At 50.3% G+C, this 23,504-nt stretch overlaps 1 protein-coding gene across 2 annotated transcripts in view; it reads left to right on the top strand.

Annotated features, from left to right (window-relative positions):
- ERI3 (ERI1 exoribonuclease family member 3) overlaps nucleotides 1-23,504 on the top strand; it is a 128,376-nt gene that overhangs the window by 87,095 nt on the left and 17,777 nt on the right. For both annotated transcript variants that reach the window (XM_058808512.1, XM_058808511.1), the window contains exon 7: nucleotides 5,544-5,643. In XM_058808512.1, the coding sequence (XP_058664495.1) occupies nucleotides 5,544-5,643 (100 nt within the window). The remainder of the gene's footprint in view (nucleotides 1-5,543; nucleotides 5,644-23,504) is intronic.

The following is a 23,504-nucleotide window of genomic DNA, read 5'->3' as shown; positions in this document are numbered from 1 at the left end:
GCAGGATCACCTTCGAATTGAATTGAGTGTCAGAATGAGAATCTATTACTGAAATTCTTGTGTGATTTGACAGCAAAGCAGACGATGTTATTCTTCACTAGTTACCGCAATCTTCTCCCCTACATCACTTAAATATTTTTTTCTTTGCTTGAGTAAACACACATTATCCTTTTTTTCCACCTCCCTTTCCTTTTTTGTCTCCCTCTTTTATACTTATTTTTTTATTTATTTTCTTCTTAAATCAAACCTGCCTTTCACAGGGCTGATGGAGTAGATTGTTATTTCTTTATTTGTCCTATTAAATGGAATTCCTGATCATTTAATCCTGCTTTTGTAAGTGATTTAAAAATACTTGAAAAGCTGTGAATGTGTCAACACTTCTGACTAAACTGCTTAAAAGGAACACGTTACACCTGGGCTTAGCTCCTGCCTGCTGACAGCCAGCGAGGGTAGCGGGCTCCTGCGCTGCCGGAGCCATCCCGGGCTCCGTGCCTCCATCCTGCCAGGCGAGCTTTCCTCCGTGCCTTCCCTGCCACAGAGGAGTTCTGCTGTTGTCAGCTTGGTTTGGCAAGCTGCTCATTCATTACCTGATTTTCTTTAATTGCATTCAGCCCTGTTCAGGAGCCTCCCACTAAATGATTTGGTGGTGGGGTCAGCTCCTCAGTGGTGTTCCGTTTGCCTCATATTGTGCTGGTAAATTTGCGTGGCAAGAAACCCCAGCAAGAAATGACCACCTCCCATTCCTGGACTGGCATGCAATTAAAATGGGAACACTCTGGAACCTCCAGTGTCCTGGGTGCTGTTCAGGCATGTCCTGCAAGACTGTCCCAGCCCCAAAACCTCACAGTCACTAAAAACATTTCAAGCCGTGTTTAAAAGCCCACTTAGTCATACACATGACCTCTTTTTTCTTTCCTCCATACACAGTAATATAAAATCTTGACACCTCATTGTGGCAGCATTGGAATAAGGGCAGTTAGATGGGAAATGCTTATTTTGGGCGGATGCAGTGCACAGTTGACATGACAGGAGGAGGAAGATGATTTTGCTGTTCCAAAGACATTTTCTCCATTGCAGGAATGTCAGGGGGTTCACCTTCTGTCAGCAGGCAGCTGTGCCCAGCCTGATCCTGGGGGAGCACAGCTGGTACCTGCTGCTTGCCGAAGCTAAGGGCAGCTGGGCGATCTCACACCTTCTTTCTGTGTATTTAAAACTATGTATATTTCATGTGTCTTTCTGAAATTCTTAATAGAGATTTTCAGCAAAACCCACCACTTTTCTTATTCCTTGGTACCCACCCTTCAGCTTCTTCTCAGACTGCTTAAACCCCTTTGCTTCTGGGAGGATTTTTTCCAAAAGGAGATATTTTCTCCCTGCCTGAAAGTGTCTGTATTAATATTAAAATTACAATTAGCAGATGAAACATAGCATTTAAAACCTCTTGGTAGGGCATGTAACATAAAATGACAGAGTTTCCCAGCTGGTCAGGGCAGGACACCCTGTGCCAGTCCTGGCAGTTCTTGCAGCCGTGGTTTGTGAACATGCTCATGCCATTGCACTGCACAAAGGTCCATTTCCCTCCTGCCCTTCAGCTGAAGCATCCAGGGTGATGCAATGCCAGCAGCTGTAGGGGAGAGCAGAGGGGCCAGGAGCTGGCCAGCAGGTCACAGCCTGGACACATGTGGAAAGAACAAGACTGGCTCTGCAGACATCAACGCTTTGCCCTAGCAGAGCTCCAGCAGCTCTGTGAGGACCAGCTCTGTTCCTCCCTCTGCATGTGGGGAAGATTTGTGGGGCTCCCTTCTGAACAGGTGCCTGTTTATATGCTGTGGGGTGTTTAATTTTGCCTTAATTTGACTGCCGAACACCAGTTTTTGTGAAGTGTGCTGGGCACTTCCCATAAATAAATGATGGAGCATTATTCAGTCCACTTAGATCAATACATCAGCTTGACAGGTTCCAGTTCTGGGAATTTTCTGACCCCCTGGAACATCTTCTCTGCAGCTGTGCTGCTTACAATCCATGGTGTGCAGCCTAAACAAACTCCAGAGCAGCACATCAGGACCCAGCTGTGTTGGTGCTGTTCTGTGTGTGCATCATCTCCATGCCCCATGTTGTATCCCCACTTCTGGTTTTTGGATTTTGTGCAGGATATGTGGGCTGCAGGTTACCTAATGACCTACCTCCCCACACCAGCACTTGTTTAACAAGGTGTGGATTATCCGTGGTGCTTGCTCTATGCATGGAAACACAGTATGTTCCTAATCTCCTGCTGCTATTAGCTCACATTTATCACAGGAATATCTGCTTACCTTTGATTCGAGATCCCTCCATCAGGGACCCAGGGCGGTATTTGTCTGTGAACTGCTGTGTATGCCTATGGGATTGCATAAGTAAATAAATATAATTAATAATCATCTGACTTCAGAGCAGCATTGGCAGGGAGGTAAATGTAGCCTTCATAGGATTACAAACAAAATCAGGAAAAAAGGAAAACCTTTCTAGGAGATGGTATGAATGAAAATAATTGTATTCAGGCTGCTTGAAAATTATTCTGTAAACATTGTTCAAGTGGTTTTTAAAGCAGATCAGAAACACTGTGTTTCTCTCTAAATTGGAATTTTGGTCAGAACCATTTAAAAATAGCTTTTTCAAAAGACACCTGCATTTTTATCAATTAAAATGCAGATAAAAATAAAAAACCACAGGGTCTTGGCTCTGCTTCAGTTTCTGACCTAAAAGGGAGCAACCCAGTCTCTGCAACACTAAGACTGAACCAGAGGGAGGTACAAAGTAATGCAATTTCCTCACAGGAAGGGTTTCATGGCTTTTAAAAAAATCATTTGGCTTGCAAGTGAACCAGGGGCATCTCAGACTTTCTCACAATTCGCCACAGGGATGGGCACTGAAGGGACGGGGTCTGTGCCATTGCTGGTCGCTGTGTGGTCACAGAGCTGGCAAGAAAGTGGGTGACACCGGTGTCCCAGCAGCTCCAGTGAGGCAGTGGCCACAGCCACCCCTGCAGGCTGGGTACCCTGGTGCTGGGGAGCCACCGACACTTTCTGCCTCGCTTTAACAGTCAGAGGAAGAACTTTCCTGTTTAAAGATTAAACGTTGTCTTTAAATATTAAACAGCAAAGCTCCTTGCTCTTGATTGTGTGGTTGCTGCCAGCAGGCGGCTCAGAATTGCCACTTTTAATTAAAAAACTTTATTTTCCAGCGCAGCCCAGCAGTGGCTCCTCCTCTCGGCCAGCGGTGGCTGACCTCTCCCCTGCCTTCATCCCTTCATCATTGCTGCTTGCACTTCCCCGTGCCTGCAGCAGCGACGATCCCTGCCAGCCCCAGAGTGTGAGCAGCCTTGTCTGGGACTGATCAATGCCCCTGGCACTTCCTTCCAAAACCCCAGGAAAAACAATTAAAACCCGATCGATCCTGCAGGCAGCTTTGAATATGCATAAGTGCACACTTGACCTTCAGTGGTCAGGCCAACTTCCACCCCAGCTGCTTAGGTAGTTTGCTCAGGTATTGCGGCTGTACCGAATGACCTTGATCAGGGAAGCAGAAGGCGATGCAGAGACGGGCCTGGTGCTGATCCAGGGGCTGGGGCACGTGCTGCCAGCTCCCTGCTGCTGCTGCTGCTGCTGCTGCAGAGCCAGGGGAGGCAGGCTGAGCCTGCCAGTAGCACCCAGCTGCCAGGAGCTTTCCAAAGCTGTCCCCAAGGCTTTCCCGGGATCCTGCCAGCATCCCTCTGGGCTACCTCAGTTGCTGCTGGCCAGAGTCCAAGGGATGTCTGGGCTGGGAAGGCAGCCTGCAATGTGGTAGTTCCCTGTGCAGGGACACCCCTGGTCCATCCCCATCCTGGGATACCACTTCCCCAGGGATGTCCCCCACTGCTGCCGATCCACTGGAGCTGAGCATGGGAGCCTTCCCATGCTCTGCCTGGGTTTGCTCTGTGGGATCGTGCCCAGGAGAGAGAACAACATGTGAAACCACTTCTGCCACCTGGAAGCTGGGTGGCAGGGTCCCATCCTGCACCCCAACCTCTGGCTCCCCCCACCCTGTGGCTGGCTGGCCTGCATCCTGATTGTGGCAGGGAACATACCGGAGCGTGTTTGTCAAAGGCGAGGAAATCTCCCCGTTGTGTACACAAAGTGTAATTTCAGTGAATTATGCATAGACTTAATTAGGAGTTTTAATTGCTAATCATCTCCCAACAGGATTAGCAATGCTGTCTATTAATTATTTGTGGAGCCCTCTGTTTTGCTAAGGCACGAGTAACAAAGCAGCATGAATGGCTACATGGGCCACTAATAAATTAACTCCCCCAAGCCCCGTGGCTCCCGGGGGGCTGCCAGCAGAAGGGGCTGCTCAGGGGCTAGACCTGCCTGCTATAGCCAGAGCAGCAGGTAGCAGGAAAGAGGGGCTGGCAGGAGGTCCCAGCAGCAGGCAGGTGGCTGGTGGGCTGGTGGGGGACACCTCTCTCAGCTCTGGTCACCCATTTCATCCCCATTCCTGCTGCAGAGAGCATCTCCCTGGCATTTGCAGCCTGCGGAGGGTGTCAGCAATGCCTGCCACACTGTGGCTGCGGTTAGCGATGATCCCCCGCTGCAGGAGGGAGATAGGGGCTGCTGGATTGACCTGATCTCATCTGGGGACAATGGCCCTCACGGCAGCACAGATAGCGCCAGCATGAGCGACGCTAAGCCCACGCACCCTTCTTACTGCTCACAATGCGTTCCAAGCTTAATTCCTCGAGATGAAGAAGATACGTGGCTGTCAGGCTGTAATTACAGCTGTGCGTGTGACATGGAGGCCTGGCTGCTTTTATGTTTGCCTTGTCCAGTGGGTTTTTATGCTACTTGGGCTCCCAGCTGCTTGGCTCCTCCTGGAAACCCTGCCAGGGGATGCCATGGGTGTGAAGCTCCCTCCAGCCAGGCTGCAGGCTCTGTGCAGTGGGGTGAGCAGTGCTGGCTCCCAGTAGGATTTGTCCCAGTGATGGAGGGAACTGAGGCAACTGTGGCTTGGGGGTGAAAAGGAGAGGGAGCTGGGAGGGCTGTGCTTGCCAGAAGAGAAGGGGCCTGCTGGCCAGGCCAGCCTGGGAAATGAGCACTCCTTTCCAAACCCCCTGACCCCTGTTGGTGACCCTGTTAAGTCAGGAGTGGGTGGATGTTTTTGGAGCAACTAAGGGACATAGGGGACGAGCTTATGGCCCCTCGCTTGCTCCCCAAAGCATGGCAAAAGTGGCCTTTAGTGATGGAAATCCCTCCATCACAAGGGTTTTCCTGTGTGCAGGACACCACCAGAGGCTCTGAACACCTCTAAGGAGAATCAGGGGGCACAGGGCAGGGTGAGAGCACTTTGTGTGGGCAATTCCTGAAGAGCAGCTGCGAGGATGATGTGTGGGTCCACACTGAACATGGTGAGCATGGACACACCAGCCCCTGAACACAGACCCACTCCAGCCCCAGGAGCAGTCAGACCTGGGCAAGAACAGATCATGCCTGCACATGGGCTGTGTCTGACCCTCTGCTTCTCTCTTCCAGGCGTACAGCTTTGCCATGGGGAGTTGGCCAAAGAACGGGCTCTTAGACATGAACAAAGGACTGAACCTACAGCACATAGGGAGGCCTCACAGCGGGATAGGTGAGTGATGCTGCCCCATGCCATTTCCATCTCCACAGCTGCCGCTCCGAGTGTGTGGGATGTGCCTCAGCTCTAAGACATTGTCCAGTCTGGGGTGCTGAGAACAAGCCAAAGGGCTGAAGAGTCCCCAGCTGGTGGAAGGGATGAAGATGTGTGAGGGCAGAATGGGCACATGGATGACTTCTCTGTCCCTTGCACATGCCTGTGTGCCAGACATACCTGCCTGTCCCTCTGGCTGGGGAGCTGCTTTTCTTCTAGACTGCTCTAGCAGTGCTTGGGTTAGGGTTGGATGTGGTCAGCACTAGGTGCCTGGAGCACAGCACAAGGGTCCCCAGGCTGGGTGGGATGCTCTCCCTGTTGGACCAGTCCTCCAGTTGCTCTGGATGCTGCAGTCCTTGGAAAGGAGGCTGTGATGCCTGGCTTGGGAACTGGCTGGAGAAACACTGCAGAGTGAAGATGCGTGATCCCAGCTGGAGAACTGAATCATCATCCTGTTTGTTAACACATATGATGAGCTTTGTGGTCCTGCAGCATGCTCCAAGATAAAGTGATCAACAGTGCTCTGAGATAAACAGTGGCAGAGTTCCATGTACCCCCCAACTCCTCTGCACCAGGGATCAAAATGATATGAGGGAGACCTGGCCCAGGACACTGAGGCCGTATATCTGCCTGCTGCTTAACACTGGGGATGCAGAGCTGGTGCAGCAGCAGGCTGTGGTACAGGCAGTAGCTCAGATTTACTGGGCTGTAGACAGGGCTGTGACTCAGGGCTGCATCACTCTTGTCTGTCTTGTTTCTCTGTGGAGCAGTAGATCACCTCTTGGAGACCAGTGGTCAGGTATTTTCTCTGTCTCCCAGCCCTTCATCCACAGTGACTTTTGAGTGTTAAAGTTTGCAAGGAGGTAAGATTTACTTGGAAAAGTCACTGGCTACCTAGGCCTTGAAGAGGCTGTTTAATATTGTTTCAAGACTCTAACCATTAAACTCTCCAATCAATCCAAGTTAAGGAGATGAATTATTTAAAGCTCACCAGCTTTTAATTAGCAGGGTCCTTTTGAACTATGGATCTGGTTGCATTATTGACAGAGGTAGCATTAAAATTTGCTTCCCTGCCTGGGAGCAGATTTGCCTGGATTGTGTGCCATGTTGGGAGGCTCATGAGGAGGGAGCAGGAGCTGCAGGAGTTGTGTGTGCATGTCCTGCTCCAGGGACTTGGGCTTTTTCTGGGGTTTCTGAGTAGATGTTGAGTTGGTTTCTGCCTCATCATTCCTCATTTTATTTGTGTGATGAGCTCTCTTGTTGCTATCATCCCTTACTCCAACAAAGTGTCCCCATTCTCTGGAGTATCATCTGTCTGCTGTTGGTTTCTGCCTCTGCCTCAGTACTGCTGTCTTGCACAGGTGTGAATCCTCTGCCTGACAGAGTTCTGGGATTGCTGTTCATGTCCTTCCCCATTCCAGTCCTTTAGGAGAGTTTTGCCAAACTCCCTCTGGGGAGTAGCACTCCATCCCAATGAACCTGCCTTTCCCTTACCTCTCTCTTCTTCGTGCTTTTGATTGCCCATGCATCAGGGTTGGGAGATGCCATCCATCCCTTTCCCTGCTCAGGACTGCCCTTCCTTTCTCTCTCTGCCTGTAAGGAGCCTTGATCCCAACACAGCCCTACTTCTCAGCTGAATAAAGGACTGCTGGCCTCTCACTGCCCACAGTGAAACAAGGAGCTGGCTGTGGATCTGGGGATGGTCCCATGCCATCTAGAGCCTCCCTTCTCTTTGTGCTCAGCCCTGGAGTGCAGCAGTGTTGAGGGAATGTTAGAGAGCTGAGAGGAGGCTTCCTGGGTCATCTAAGGGGGGATCAGCCTCTGATTTTTATGGCCCTCAAGGGTCACTGATGGCCAAAAATCTGCAAACCAAAGAGGACTGAGAAGGGAGCAGGAAGGAGATTTGATAGCCAGTCTCACCAGTTTCACAGGTAGCATGAAGTGTAAGTGTCTGTGCAGCTCCTTTCCTGGCAGTCTGGGGAGCCTCAGCATGCTTACACAGGAATGCACAACACGGATGTTTCCCTTCAAATCTGACAGAAAAATTGCAGTGGATAGCCACTTGTTTTTGCAAACAATTTGCAAGGAATTTTGCCATCTTGCCTGATGGATTCTGTATTGCTTTGTTTCCAAATCACTCCCTGTTTCACTGTCTCAGCAGGTACCTGTTCCAAATCCCTGCACTTGACATGCTCTGGGACCAGTCCTGCTCTATGCTTCATCTTCTTTCCTTCATAGTTTTCAATACCTGCAGAGTTCAGGGTGCTTGACACCCTGCAGGGCCAAGGCCACATCCTGGATGGGAGCCACCTTTAGCATCCAGTGGGTACAGGCAGGATGGGCTCGTGCTGGAGTCTCCATCCATCCCCTGGAACATGGAGCAAGCTGCTGCACAGACCTCATGTTCTACCTTTTGTCTGGTTTCTATTCCTGAGCAAGTGAGCTGCAAAGCTTGTTGAGGGGCTAGAAGAGTGATTTGTGTTCCTAAATACATCAAAATGTATCTGCATACACTGCAAATACAGCTGCCTTGGGGTGGGATGGGTGCAGGTCTGGTGTCATTGTGTTCTTGAGAGGGAAAAGGCAAAGGAAAGGGGGAAATTTAAATATTTCAGGATAAGGAGATAGAAAAGTCCTGCTCCAGAGGGTGAGGATGCAGGAATTCCTTGGGAGATCAGAAAGGAGTAAAAGGGATATTTCATGCCCTTTCCCAGGTTGATGTTTCAGCTCTAAGGATTCCTTCTGGGCTGAATGTGTCCCTGGAGACTAGAGAGGATATTTTTATGCAGTTTCCATCTCTTCTCTAACACAGGTTAGATATGTGTCATGTCCAGAGTGGGCTGTAGAATCCTGGGGTGAGGAACTTCTCTTTGTCTGCTGTTTTCTTGGCCCTCAGCAAAATGAAGTTGAGTCTTGCCAAGAAGTTACTCAGTCTTACATATATGGGGACATTGCCATTTGTAACTCATGTGTTTGAGGCAGTGCTTGCCAAAAACAGGCTGCAGCTTTTAATGGGACTCTTGGCACGCAAAGATCAGCATGCACAGTCTCCACACCAGTGGAGCTGGGTGCCTGTGTTGGGGTCTCTCTGCTGGGAGTCAGAGACTCATACAAATCAGAAGGATTAAAATCTCAGGTTTTAGTTGTGATTTAAATCAGACAGCAGATCATCTACATTCAGAAATTTATTTTCTTCTGTTTTTTTTTTTTTAATGTGTTTCCCTTAAAAAAAGGTCAAATTTTACTAAACAGCACTTATCAAACCAAGTGCAGCTTTCCTTACTACTGCCCAGTTGTTAAATCTGGTTATTCTTTTACTCATCCAATAGTCTATTTTTGCTACATTTATTTTGATTGATTATATAATATAATATGCCTTCAGTCTTAGTTTTTAAATATTTTTTACATTAGAAAAATGGTGAGTTACTGTTTGTTCTTGAAGAGCTGGTGATTAAATTATTACTCATGATTGCTCTTTTAGATGAAAACTGTAATGCCATGCTAAAGTATTTCAGCAGTAGTTAGAATTGATTTTATTAGGAAAATCCTCTTTCCCTTGCAAATATTCACTACGGAAGGAAATGTAAATTTCAGAATACTTTTTAGGTGAAGAAAACCCTGGTACATGAAACCAGTGGGCTGGAAGAGTGTTTCTGGAAACCAGCCTTTCAAGGTATTAGAATGAGTACATCTCATCCTCTCTCACCTTAGTTGGTTGGTTTGTTTGTCTTTACTTATTATGGAAAGATAAGAGACAAAGCTTTTTTATTTTCAATCCTTTGTTGTTTCTCAGCTCTGAACTAGCCAGTTCTTCAACTGAAAATACACCAAAACCAGCAAAAAATTTCCAAAACTGCAAAACTAGCAGCTCCTACTGGGAAAGTTTTATTATCATTTGTCAGCTCTGCTTCCCTCTCCAGTGCATTGACTGTCTTTAAAACATGACATTGCTCCTTGCTACTGATCTTTTTTGAATCTAATTGAATGTAATTGAATCTTTAAAGTTTAGGATTTAGCACATACGTTATTGTGATTTGAGATTTAGATGTAAATGTCTGGTTTGGGGTTTGTTTGGTTTTTATTTTTCTTTTGAGGGGAAAGACAGTAACTAGGCTGCTGTGCCTCTTGGTAGTGAACCGTCCCAGTACCATCCCAGGTAACCAGGAGATCTGGTCCCACAGTAGCACCCGTCTTGACATGGTGCCCTCACTGGGCTGTTTTACACCAGTTGTCATAACCCTGTGAGCCCTGAGCCTCTGCACAGATGGCTTCACCATCTTCCCTGCTCCACAGTTCCCTTGCCGGGGCGGTGCCGTGCTCCCTCTGTGGGGGGATCTCTGCCCGTGCCAAACAGAGCGGCCCCACCTGCCTGGGCAGGTCAGCAGCCCATGCAGCGAGCGACCCAGCAAGGCACCGTGCCTCCCTGGCTCCATCTCTCTCTTTTCATTTACTGATTGGAAATCTTGGAAGGTTAGGGTGTGATATTGTTCCTGATCCAGAGCATTAATTAGGCCTCGGAAAGAAGAAGAGGAATTGCGTGTTTTTAACAGTGAGGTTAATGGGATGCTCGCAGAGTAGACAGTTTTAATGAGCTTCAACTCGATGTGCAGTGAGTTTACTCTTTGTGTTAAAAGGGTCACACTGCAGTAGTTTGATGTGGATTGTCTCCTGGCCCCCAATGTCATAGGTGAGCGTCTGTCAGAGTCCAGTCAGAGCGCATTTACTTAGTGACACGATTCTAATTAACTACCTCGAGCTGCCACCGCCGCGGGGAGCCGGGGCAGCGCCTGCCAGGGTGCCTCCTGCCCAGCACAGCCATCCCTCTCTGCAGCTCTGTCTCGCTGTGCTGGGCTGCGGGAGAGGGCGGCGAGGGCTGTGCTCGCCAACTGCAGTGGCAGGGGACAGTGGCAGGTGACGGGCCACCCGCCCTAATGGGGCCTGGGGCTGTCAGCGCCAGCTCTCCCCCTGCAGCTTGGTGGGGATGATGAGGCTGTGCCTCACCCTGCACGGTGCTGGAGGTGTGTGGTCCTGGCAGTTTGCTGGCTTTATTTCTGCCTGCTCTCACTCTTCCCTGTTTTCCTTTCCTGTCTTTCCTGCCTCTCCCAGCATCTGTGGGATCTTCGGTCATCCTTGGTACCCACCTGCCTCCCCTGCATCAGGGCAGGGGGAATAAGGAGGTGGACAGCATTTTGTGAAACTTCCTTTCATGTTTTTGACTACTTTTAATCCCACCCCATGTGGCAGAGCCAGTCCCACCATCCTGGTCTGTCTCAGGGTATGGGACAAGCCCCAGAGAACCTTGTGCTCCCCCAGAGCAGGCATGCCCCATTCTTTTGGAGCTCTTCACTTCTCAGCAGAGGTGACCCTTGCACAGCACCATCCTTCTGCTGGGGGATCCTGAGAGGGAGAGCTGAGAACAGGGCTCTCTCCTGTGGAATGGGGCACTGCCCTGCACACAGTGGCCCCTGCTCAAGGCAGAAGGGGAAGGACTCTGAATTAAATAATTAAAAGAGACTTAAGTAAAAATCAACAGAAATGTCACCAAATGAGCAGTGTCATTTTGAATTAGCGCTCATAAAGGTCAGGCAGACCCAGAACAGGTGGAGCGGCTGCGTGCTGGGTGTCGCAGCCAGGCGGCATGTCCCGGCACCAGGCAGGGTGCAGGACCAGCACAGCCACTCGTGGGGCCATGGGCACGGGGACAGCGTGGCTGAGGGGTGAGGGTCCTGCTGCAAGCACCGGGCCCCACATCCCTGAGGAGCGGCGGGGAGGGAGGGCTGGCCGGGGCAGCCGGTTAGAGGACGAGCAACTGTCAGAGTCCAGTCAGAGCACATTAACGCGGTGACATGATTCTAATTAACTACCGTGAGAGGTGTCACAGCTGGAAAAGCAGTGAGCAGAGACAAGCTTTTAAAAAAAGAAAAAAGCAATGTGACAGTCTTTTTTTTTTTTCCTTTTTCTTTTTCTTTTCTTTCCTTTTTTTTTTTTTTTTTTTTTTTTTTTTTACTCTTGTGTGCTCTCTCCCCTCCATGTGGGAGTGGATCTAAAGATAATTAGGATGTCTGGCTGCCTGGGAACCTGAGCCGGGGCTCTTTTGCTTTCAGTCATTTAAGTTTTCGACATCTCTCTGAAGGGACTTGGTGGCGCAGTGGATTACTGCGCGCCAGAGTGACAGAACACTCTTCTAATCGTAAACCCTTTTTAGAAAGGATTCTGCTCTCCCTTTTTCCCCTGGAGCAGCAGGGGGTATGTTCTGATCACTGCAGCTCTGTTCCCATACATGCTACAATGGGAAACTCAAGGTCTTTCAGCTGTTTCCTGCAGTTAACAAAGGAGGCACAGAAGAAAGAAAGGAAGGATGATTGAGTGTTTGTGTTGACTGCACTCACCCCTCCATCCTACCCTGCCAAAAGTTGGTCGTGTGCCCATCTGACCCCTGACTGCCTGACAGGTATGGCTGCAGGGACTTCAACTGCCTGAGAAAAGTCGGAGTGCTTCCATGTGCTTCTCCCAGCCCCCAGGCAGGCAGTGGCAGTGCCTGCTCCCTGGGGATGTGTGGAAGGTATGCTAAAGTCCCTCTCTTCTGGCTGGAAGCAGTTGTTTGCAGCACCAGGGTTAGACTGAAGATATAAGAGGGATTTCTGGATTGTTTGCTGTGCTGCAGTGCCTGGGAGGCCCAGCTGCAAACCAGGGCAAGTCTGTCTCAAGCCTCAGATCTGGCTGATTCCCAGCAGGACAGCATTGCCATCATCTCGGAGCTGCCCTTTGGCACAGCAGCAGCTCTACCCTCTTCCTCTGGCTTCTGGTTTTAGGAGTAGTGGTGGGGACTGTCTCCCTTGGCAAGATTTGCTGTCCTTCCCTTCCTCCCTTCCAACCATGCCAGCTGTGATTCTCAGCCCAACACCTGGCCCAATTTCTGTCCCCAGTTATAGAGGAGAAACCTTTCAAATATGTTTTCATATCACTCTCAACGTTTGTAGTGGGAGCAACTGGGAGAGGCTGATGGTTTGTATTATTTGCATTATGTCTGCTCTGTTTTAGTGATCAGCCAGTCCCAAAACCAGGAGTGTGCAAACCCGAATGATCTGTGCTGTGGTGACCCTTACACTGCCTTGTACCCATCACACTCCTGGCTGTTTGTCCAGTTTTTTTAGTTGTCTGTGGCTGAGCCTGGCAAAATATCCCCCTCACAGACTACTGGAACAACCTTGCACTGCCCAAGCCCTGTCCAATATTGTGCTGGGCAGGTAGAACATCTGTGCTGGCATTTGTTCTCCTGCCCCTGTAACAGACAGCACTTCCCAAGCACCGTGATGCACCCTCTGACACAGTGAGATGTGTTAGGTGAGAAGCCCTGGAAGATCATTAACTTTCTACAGAGATTTTTCTGTAGAAAGTAGCAACGTAAAACATGGACTGACATTTTGATTTCCTGTAGATTCTTTTGGTGCCTTGGTGTCTCTGCAGTGTGTCCCAGACGAGGCTAAATGGTGGCATGTCTTCCCTTACCTGTGAGGAGGGGAAGAGTTTCCTGTTAATGAACATAAACATCTCAGTTAAGGGCACAGATTGCCTGCCCTGCTCCACACTGGACTTTGATGGAAGATTTCTTTTAATGTCCTAGTGTCCTGCAACAGCAGTGTCCCCAAATCTGCCTTTACATGGCTGCATCCCGGGGGGTCACAGGCATGCTGCTGTCCCTCTCAGGTCTCCAGAGTTTGGGCATCTATGTTGTCCCCTCTCTGTCCTCCCTAGAATGTACAGGGCTGGTGAGCACTGTGGTCTGCCATTGTGAGGAGGAGAGACTCCTGCCCAAGTTTTAGCAAGGATCTGCCTTTAAGGAGAGTGATGGCAGAGGTGCAGAGGGAAGGCTGTGTCAGCAAGGGATGCCAGGTTTCGAGCTGCCCCGCTTCACCTAATGAGATCCGATTGCAAGGTGCAGGAGGGCAGGGGGTAGCAGTCAGCCAGAGAGACTCCACTGCAATTTAACAAGTTTTCGTTCCCCTGAGTTCCCTGATAAGACCCCCCTCGAAGTCTGTACAGGAATTCATAAGAATAGGATAATTAGGATGTTTCAAAGCTGCGACCCTCAGAGGAGTCCTTGGATTAATCTGTTTTTTCGCTTAAAGACATCTGTAACTACAATCTTTGTTTCTCTCCTCTTCTTCCCCCCCTCCTTCTTTTCCCTTCTTGTCTGTCTCTGTATCTCCTGTCAAACCGTGGCAGACGTAAATGACAAAGAAATCAGAAAGAGAGATCAATGCAGTTCAAATTAGCACTTGGAGATAGACTGTGCTGGAGATGTCAGAGCCTGACCCCAGTTGATCTGCCAGCCTCCACTGGTGATATTATGCAAATTGCATGCATCTGGCAGAGCCCAGTAAAGGACTAATGGGGCAGGGAGGGGGCCAGGACCAGGCACCTTTGGGAAGAGAAGAGAGATGGGGGTCTTTGGGGAGGGGGGTTCATGATCAACAGGGGAGATAAGGTACTGCATTGGCTTCCTTTGCACTCCTGGGTGGATTAAAAGCCAAACTCCAGATAAGAGATAACAAAACTTCATTTTGCTTTTTATTTTATTCCTTATTGCTCCCCCCACGCAACCTAGTACCAAAAAGAAGGGGGGAAAAAAAGGTGGTTCTTGGCGCTCGTTTCCTGCACGTCATTACCACTAATGGCAGTTTGAGGGGAGAGACAAAGTCAGGGAAAGAAAGCAAAAAAAAAAAAAAGCTGGCTGCTTAAAAGACTGTTGTAATAGGAGCATGGATAATAGAAATCTCAAATTACGGTGATCGCCTTGTTAAGAAGTTTGAAAATACAGCCAGATTGTCTTTAATGAGAGAAATATGGCTGTTAGTTAGTGAAGGAGGAGGGAATGGACCTTGTTTCAAGATCTATAGCTCGCCCATCAAAGAGGCACTGTCTGTTTCATTTCAAAATCCTGCTCCTCTGCCTGATATTAAAAATAGTTGTTAAAGGCTTTGACTAGCAAGACGATTCTCTTTGACTTCCTACTGTCTTTCCACCTCCCCCAAAAGACTTGGCTAAGATAACTTCTGCTTTTAAAAAACAGCTAAGCAAGGAAAGAAAGAAAGAAAGACAAAAGTTTTGGGGGCTGCAGGATAATACTGCCCCTGGCACTCCAGGGTGCCTGGAGCCTTAAGCCTGAGCACTGCCAGCACTGTGGCCATCCCCACCATGGCAGAGGGGAGCCTCCTCCATGCCATGTGCTGCTGTGCCGGGATGAGCGCTGAGATGTGGTACCACCACTGCTTTCCTCTGGGCAGCCCTGACCCAGGCACAGGGCAGCAGTGGCTTTTTTGGCATCTGGACCCCCATTAAGTGCCATGATGCTTCTTTTCTTTGCTCTGCCCCGAGCCTGAGAAGTAGCACCGGGCCAGGGTTGAGGATGCTGAGAAGAGCTCTGACAGAAGCCAGGTCTGGCAGCTGCCCTCCACCCCCGCCTCTTGTGACGAGCTAAGGGCACCTCTGCGCTGTTAGGCTCTGACCCGTAACTCCTGCCTTGCCATGGTGCTGACAGTCCCCTCTTCATTCTCCCCTGATATCAAAGGATCACATTAATTGGTTTCAGGATCGTGGCCCCATGTCCTGAGCAGCCTGTTTAAGATAACGAACTCAGAGTGTGTTAACAGCTGCTATAGCTCAGCAGAGGATCTAGGGACAAGGCCTGGATGGGGAAGATGCTGCAGGGTGGGGAAGATGGGCATTGACACATAAAAGTCTATTCAATATTGTGTTTTTCCCTGTCCTTACACAAGCCAGTGTAATTCCCTCACTTCCAAGCTGCTAACATTTTGAAATTCCAGGGCAAAGGGCACTGGCCAGTTTGTTGTCCTTTCCCAGCGTGGCCTTGCTCTTTTCGTGGGTCTGCAGTGGGATCAGAGGGGATCTGCTTATATCCTCCATAGCTTGAGACTCTTCCCAAAGGCGAGGCTGCCACTTCACAGGATGATCCCAGCTGTGCCATTAATCACCCGAGTTCTGGCTTGTTCCTGATTCTGCAGGAGAGACCCGCAGTGGGCTGCACCACGATGACAGTGTTTCCATCTGCTCCTGAGAGTCATGAGCAATCCTGCTCCAGCTTGGGTGCTGCATTCTTCTAACACAGAAGAATCCAAGCAGCTTCTCCCAGCCTGGGCTCTGAACTGGGCTGTGAGTGTACAGGACCTGGAGGGGAGGCAGGAGGGGAGGGTCATGGTCACTGCTAAGGGTGGGTGTACTAGTCCATGCTGCTGGGACCAAGATTCCATGTTTAGGACTGTAGTCTGACATGTCTGTCCTGTGTGCTTGGAGGTCTCTGAAGAGATGGCATGAAGGAGGGGCTCAAGAGCTCCTATGAGTTTTTGGCCAGTTGATGGCCCAGGGATGCAGCAGAATCAGCTGGCTGAGCTATCATGCAGGGTGGGCTGCAGAGTTGTCCTTCCTTATTCCCCCATGGCACAGAGCTGACTTTTAACCATGGAATACCCCTACCCAGAGATGTGATCCAAACCCCACAGTGATGGAGAGTGCCTGGTAGTCCTGGGTCACTTTTCCCCCTATAATTAGCCTCACTGTTAGTTACTTGCAGGCATGTGATGTGCAGGGGTAGCATCCATGCAGCCGGAGGGGCTGCCTCTGCACAGACCCTCCTGCAGTGCAGCACCCCTGCACTGCCCTTTGTCTCCTGCCCACCTCAGCAGCAGGCATGGCACTGGTGCTGCTGGTTGCCTTGGCTTCCCAAGGCATGCCTCTCCCTGCCTGCTGCCACCTCTCAGCCAGGCCCCAGAGAGAAGAGGACCTGTGCTCTTGCACTGCTTACCTCAGGAGCCTTTCTCGAGGGGCTCTGTGGATGGGGTGAGCCTGCAGACAGCAGGACCCCCAGCCCTTTGCCCTAAGGAGGGCACAGCAGCACCACCTTACCAGGAAGCCCACTCCAGCCCTTAGCTGCCAACTGCTGAGTGCTGGGGGTGTCTGGGCCAGGTCCCCTCTCCCATGCTGTGTGCTTTCAGCAAGAGCCACTGATTTGGCTCTGTGTGCATGCCCAGGAGTCTCAGGGCTTGGCAGCTGGGTCATCTCCAGCACCCACAAAGCCCCCTGCTCATGCTCTCCCCCTCTGAAAGTACATACATAACAGCCAGGAGAGGCAGATGGGAGAGAAAAGGAGAGATGCCAGCTTTGCCTCCGTGCTCCCATCCAGAGCAATCTCCTAATGAGAAGAATATGGCTGCTAGTTAGCAGAGGGGTGTGTCCTGTAGGCTAAAATGAGATAGTTACACTGCACTGATTGAAGGTTGAGGTTAGAGGGCAGCACAATTATGTTCAGGAGATTCAAGGGCTCTGTTTGATGCCGCAGTTCTAAGCTCCCAGCCAGTGTCAGTAGTTTAGCTCAGGGTTTCTTTTTTTTTTTTTTTTTTCTTTTTTTTTTTTTTTTGTGGGCTAAAGACAGGAAGGATAAAAACTATGGGAATGAGTTGTTTCTATTATTATAAAGTGGTGTGAGTTTTCTTTTTTTTAAACCACCAGTTCACCCCCCTTTTGCTTAACTGTTTCCTGATCATTATATTTTAAGCTGCTCAGAGGGAAGAAGAGCGCATCCCTTTCCCCCTGGAGAGCAGCTCTGAATTTCCCCCAGACAGGGAATGTGATTTTCTGTGTCCACTTCTGCTCAGTTCACTGACTACGGATCAGGAAAGCAATTAGCAGTTCAAATTATGCCAGCACCAAATTCTTTGTCTCAAAATCATGGGTTAAGAGTTGCAAAAGAACCTTAATTGTCTGGTGCTGAACTAGATGTTTTTTTCTGAGAGCATTTCCAGTGCTTAGGACTGTTTGTGGGGGGAGCCTCTTGTGTTTCAAATACTGTGGATCCTTTTCCCAGAGCCTGCAGCAGTGTTCAGACACTGCAGCAGCATCTCTGGCCTCTCCAGCCTGTCTCCCACCATCATTGCAAGCAGCCATGCATCCATCTCAAGATGATCCTGGTCACTGTCACCCATCTCCACTGTCCTCTAACCCATGTGTGGCTCTCTGGACTCTGCACACAGCCTCTGCCACCTGCATGCACTGCAGGGAGATGGGGACCAAAGGGGCTGCTGGCCTCCAGCAGCAGCACATGGCAGCCCGTGCTGCCCACGGAAGGAGGCTGTTGCTCTCTTGGTGACAGCACCCAACCTGCTGGACTGAACATGAGGTGCTGGCCTGCCCATCTCATCCACCCCATCTTCAAGGATGGACGAAGGGATGCCTGCCCCTTTCTCTCCTTGCCTGCTCCCCAGGGCCCATTTTGTCCCAAGCCCACACTTCACATTGCCTTTTGATCTGAGTGACAGCCTGGTTTATTTACTGTAATGGTTCTCAGTTTTAAATGTTAATTCCTCCCTGAAGAAAATGTCTTTTCAGGATGAGTTGCCCATCAGCAGAGACATGGAGGGTGTGTTGGCATTCCCAACCTCTGTGCAGAGCCAGGCCTTCACCCAGAGGGCAGGAGCCTGGAAGGTGATGCCCAGGGAGTACCTCAGTCCCCGTCCCCACTGTGGCTGGGTTGTCCCAGGGATGCCTCGTTGCTGGGCACATCTAGGTGGGATGGATGCACCCCTAGCATCTCAGTTCATCCCTGTGCAGCCTGTTTGGCACAGTGCCACACACTGCTGCCACAGCCCCCCATAATCCCAGCTGCAATTAGGGGTTGATGGATTGTCCCCAGGCCAGGGTCTCAGTACAGCACCCTAAAAAGGGACGAGGCACATGCAGAGACGGGCAGGGGCCTGCTGGGCTGCCGCCATCCAACAACAATTTCTAATCTTGATTGGAGAGGAGGGTGGTGGGCTGGGGGGGAATAATCAGAGATAAATGTTAGCTCATTTCTTAAGTAATTAGTTACCTCCTCATCCCCATGTTGTAATTGTGAACAAGCTGTAATGTTTAATTAGTGTGTAAATGAAACCCCAATTTCATAATGGCTGCGGTGACAGCGCTAAGTGAGACAGGCACAGAAGGGGCCGCATTGTTTCAGCAGGAGATGAAGCTGTCGCCCAGCAAGCCAAGCGTCTCTGGGAGAAAATGGAAATGATAAACGAAGTGAGGCTAATTAGCAAAATCCTACAGGCCCCACTGATGGTTCTCATCAAGGGGAGGTAATGAAGCGGGCGGGCCAAGCTGAGGGGGGATTAATTGGAGCTGATTGCTGCACATACAGGCACTGTAGAGCAGTGCATGCGGGGATGCAAACTTTCCTGCTTTTCTCCTCTTGCCTTTCCCCAGGACCCAGCTGTGGGTAGAGCCGGTAGGGAAGGCACAGGTGAAAGTCTGGTTCTGGAGTAGGCAGGGCACAGATGCAGAGGGGTGTTCCCTGCCTGCAGGTGTCTGGGCAGAGGCACATGGGCACCCATCCCACGTGAACAGCAGAGTATGAAGGATCTGAAACATTGGAGAGCTGCTGCAGGGCTAGTTTATAGCACAAGGAGGATTATAGCTCTTCGTTAGCTGCCTTCAAGTCCCTCCCACTGTGCTGACTGTATTTTGAGTGTAGACATTTGGAGAGTAAATAAAGCACCTCTGCATGATGGGTGCTAGGGAAGGGATGAGTCCTCCATGCTCCCCCTCTGGGTGAGAGTTTCTGCAGACCTGATACCTGTGGCACCACAGTGTGGCAACCGAGCCAGAGCTTGCTGTGGTGGGGGAACCTGGGGCATTGTGGAGCTGAACTTTATCCTTTCAAGCTGTGTAAGAAATGCCCTTTCTGCAGCTGTTGGCACACAACCCTGATCACATTGCATTACTTAGTGACATTTCAGGGAGCACATGGAGCCCCGCTGCCAGTGGGCTCAGTCCCAAATGTCCCATCCCTGCTGCGGATGGGGTTCAGCTGCCTGCGGGCCAGGCTGCCCCACAACCTGCTCTTTACCTGCTGCCTACTCAATATCAGAAGTGAGCAAAAGCCTTGCCAAGCAGAAGAGAGTACAGCAATACCTCTCTGAGCTTGCATGCGTTAGTCTGTCCAAGCTAGTTATTCATGGCTGCATGTGAAACCATGGGACCATGAGCAGGTCTTTTCAGTGTCTCAGTCTCCTTTTCTGACAGAAAATGAGAGAGTGAGTTGTCTGCTTGACAAGTGCCCATACTTGGCATGTCCAGTGCCTGCCCAGAGACATTGCATCCCTTCCTCATGGCATCTCCAAGCCCCCTGCTGCCTCTCTTGCTGAGTAATGAGAGATTTCCCTGGGCCTCCGAGGGCTCTAAAGAGGGGCTGAGCAATATTATTTATTCAGTTGTTTACAGAAGCGTTTGATCGGGAATAGTTCTTCACTGCCAGGCTGTTGTGTATTATTCATTGCAATAATCTCTGCAGATTGTGATAAACTGTAACTGCGGCGGGACAGCGCGGAGCTGGGCTGTGCTGCCACCGCTGCCTGCTCCGGCCTCTAAAATATCGGCAGCTGCAATCATAAATCTCAATTTACAAGTGGGACTATTGCACGGGGAGTTATAGTTATACTAATGATTACTTCTCTGTCTTATTTTTCATGTTGCAACAGAGTAATAAATTTTTAAAAACAGCCCTGGCAAAGCGTCAGCAAAGGCTGCGCGTCCTCTCGCACGCTGTCAGCAGAGAGGGGCATTCCTGTTCTCCAGCAGGCATCTCGCTGGTCAGGAGAGCTCAGCTCCCTGCATTGTTTTCCCTGCTGAGAATGGGGACTGAGCCCTGCGTTTGTCACTGACCTAGTCTTTGTCAGTCAGACCTAGGAAATCCTGGGGTTTCTAAGATGGGGATCTGATGGCTGAGAGTGGAGCTGGTGTTTGAAGGGTCTATTTTATTCTTGTAGCTCACCACCCTCCCAGCACTAGGGCTTTCCCAGACAGAGAGTTGGAAACTGCATTTTTGCAAACAGTGTGCCCACAGTGTGGAAATGGGGTGATGGCTGGGATGGTCCCACCTGAAGGAAAGGCCCCCCTTCCTGGAGAATAGCAAGGGTCAGAAGAAAAGGCTTTGGGTTAGAGGAACTCAGACCTTGCTGCCATCCCCATGTGGGAGCAGTGACTCAGGGACACCCAGTGGCATCCCTCCTGGAGGAGTCACCATGGGGGCACCCCCCAAAGACCCCTCCCTTGCCCAGAAGGCACCAGTGGAACACGGGGTTCAGCGAGCATTTCCCAAGTGTTTATCACAGCTCCAAGGTCTGTGATGTGAGGCCTCTGATGGATGCCTCCATTCACAGACTTGACATTATGATGTACAAGGAGCCTAGAGATATATAGATTTTCAAAGTGGCCACTTTGAGCATAATTATAAATATCCAGCCTCTTTACATAGTGAATTGTTGCCAGGGAAAGAAGGACCCCAGGAGCTCTGAAATTTGGCATCTAGGATTTCTTGAGAAAGGAGCCTTGGCAGAGGTTTTCCACCCATTTTGGGGCCAGGAAGGCGTGGGTGTTAAGGGATGATGCTTTTCCCATCCTGAACCCCCCTGGCAGGTCCTCCCCCATTCCTCATGGTGCTGGCAGTGTCTCTCTGTCAGGGACATCTCCAAGGCACTGTCTTGGACCCTCGCCTCCCCTGCTTGTCTGCAGCAGCACACTGTGATATGATTTTAACTGCTTCCGAGTGGCTGCTCCCCTTTCAGATCACGGCACAGAGCACCAGGGGCACAACAGAGCTGGGAGCAGGTGCTCCTGGTCTCTGTGCCTGATCCATGGCCCCAGAGACACAACAAAGGAGAGATCTTCCCCTAGCTCATGGCTGGCTCATCTCCTTACAGTAGCCCTTGGAGCATCCCAGCCCACAGAGAGAGGGCTGCGGCTCAGCACAAAGGGATCAGTTTCCAGGTGTGCAAAGATCCCCCCAGCTGCATGAGTGCTGGATGCAAAACCAGCAGCTGAGACCCGGGCAGGAGCACTCCCACATGCCCTCCTTGGATTCACAGGCTCCTAGAAAAAAAAGGCAGCTGTCCTTTCTAGAAAACCATCTGGAAGTCCCCTTATCATGCTTTTCTCTTGCCATTTGGATGATATCAGAGCATTACCACTTCCATTTTCATGCTGGAGTGGGGTGAGTGTGCCCTGGGGAAGGTCTCTGCAGGCAGCTGTGTGCCCATCCCTGTGTGTGAGTGTCTAGGCTCAAACAGGCACCAGTTTGAGCCTTCCCCACCCTGGGACTGGGGCATGCTGGAATATTGCAGGGAAAAATGAAGAGAATGTTTGAGGATTTGTGTTCTGTTTGCAAGCAGGGTCTGGAGGAGAGAAGGTCAAAGAAGAAAATTGGAGCTGAATTTAAATCAATGGCAGGTAGAGATTAGAGCAGTGGCCCAATTAACTGCAGCAAGACAGGTGGAGGCTGGAGGAGGGCTCCAGCTCTCCAGGTTAGGATCCCTCATTGGACCCCCGTTCTGGTCCATGGAGATATGAATGCCCCAGACAAAACAGGGAGCATGGCCAGGGACTTGGGATGGGCACTTTGTGCCAAGGACTTGGTGGTGGGCAATGGCTGGAGTAGCTGGAGGCTGTGGATGGTAGCAGGAGACCTAGGTGGTTTGGTGTTGGTTTGAATCCCACTCCCTCCTTTTTTCTCTGCACATCTTGCCAAGCTCAATCTGCCTCTCCATCCACATACCAGCTCTTTGTCCTTGTTTTCTTGTCCCAGTCCCTTCCCCCATGTCCTGCTATCATCTCAGCTGCTCCCACCACCAGCCCTACTAGCTCCCTCCCCATCCCTGTTTCCTCCTGCTTGTCTGTGCCTTGACTCCAGCCCTTGTTGATGCAAGTGTTTCAATGGAACAGTTTCCTCCCTCGCACTTCCTGGGGAAGTCATGGAGCACCCGGAAAGCCGGGTCCCACTTCGCACGCAGGTGTGTAGGGTGGGTGCCAGGGGGGCTGCAGCAGCTGGAGGCAGGGCCAGCACTGGGATGATTGTCAGTGCACGTGCAGCTGCCCAGGGCCACACGCAGCTGTCTTTGCCCAAAGTTGGCTTGACTCTGATGGGAAATCCAAAACATTCTGGGTTCCAAAAATCACCTTCCCAACAGACATCAAGGCTTTGTTCTGAAACATCATGGTAAATATGAAAAACCTTGCGCTGGCAAGTGACTGGAATTTAAGGGAAGTAGTGACATTCTTGTCATTCTTGTTGATGGCAATGTATTAATGGTTTGGGCTGGAATTTCCTGGGAAAAGAATTCAGTGTGAGTTGAACATCCAGCATGGAATCTCTCAGCTGTATCACTAAATTTTGGGGAAAATCACTGTGGGTCACATCAGAGCAAGGGCAAGCCACCAGCCCTTCCTTGTTCCCAACACACATCCCCCATGTGCTCCTGGGGTCGGGGAGCCAGAAACACAGTTTCCATGTCTCTAGGCCTACAGGGGTCGGGCTTTGCTCTCTCCAGCAGCCCTGTGCGCTGCAGCATGTTGCACATTACCCAGGGAACATTAATTAACATTGCTGGAAGATCTCAGGAAAGGTGCAATTTGAATGGTCTGGCACCACAGTCATTTGGATGCTGAGTTAATTCAATCCTTGCACACAGTACTCCTACAGATTGTTGGCTTTAAACAAACAGCGGTGACAGATTTGTTGCTGCGGAAATGTGGTCATTAAGTCAGGAGCGTGTGTTTGACCTGAAAGCGATTGAGTGATGGATGCAAGTCATTTTAAAGCTGCAGCAGCCAAAGGATGCTCCTTTTGGAGAGCAATCTTGCATCTAAGGAGTGTAAATAATTTAAACAAACAAGTAAAGTAAGGTGAAAGCACTGCTGTGTTGTGGCACTAAATGCAAAGCAGGGCAGTGCTGCCAGTCCTGTGGTGAAGGAGAGCTCCTTTGCACAGC

This window comes from Ammospiza caudacuta, chromosome 7 (genome assembly GCF_027887145.1).
Source record: "Ammospiza caudacuta isolate bAmmCau1 chromosome 7, bAmmCau1.pri, whole genome shotgun sequence".
Taxonomy (NCBI): domain Eukaryota; kingdom Metazoa; phylum Chordata; class Aves; order Passeriformes; family Passerellidae; genus Ammospiza; species Ammospiza caudacuta.
The sequence above is the reverse complement of the archived record's forward strand: the minus strand, read 5'-3'. Positions and strand labels throughout refer to the sequence as shown.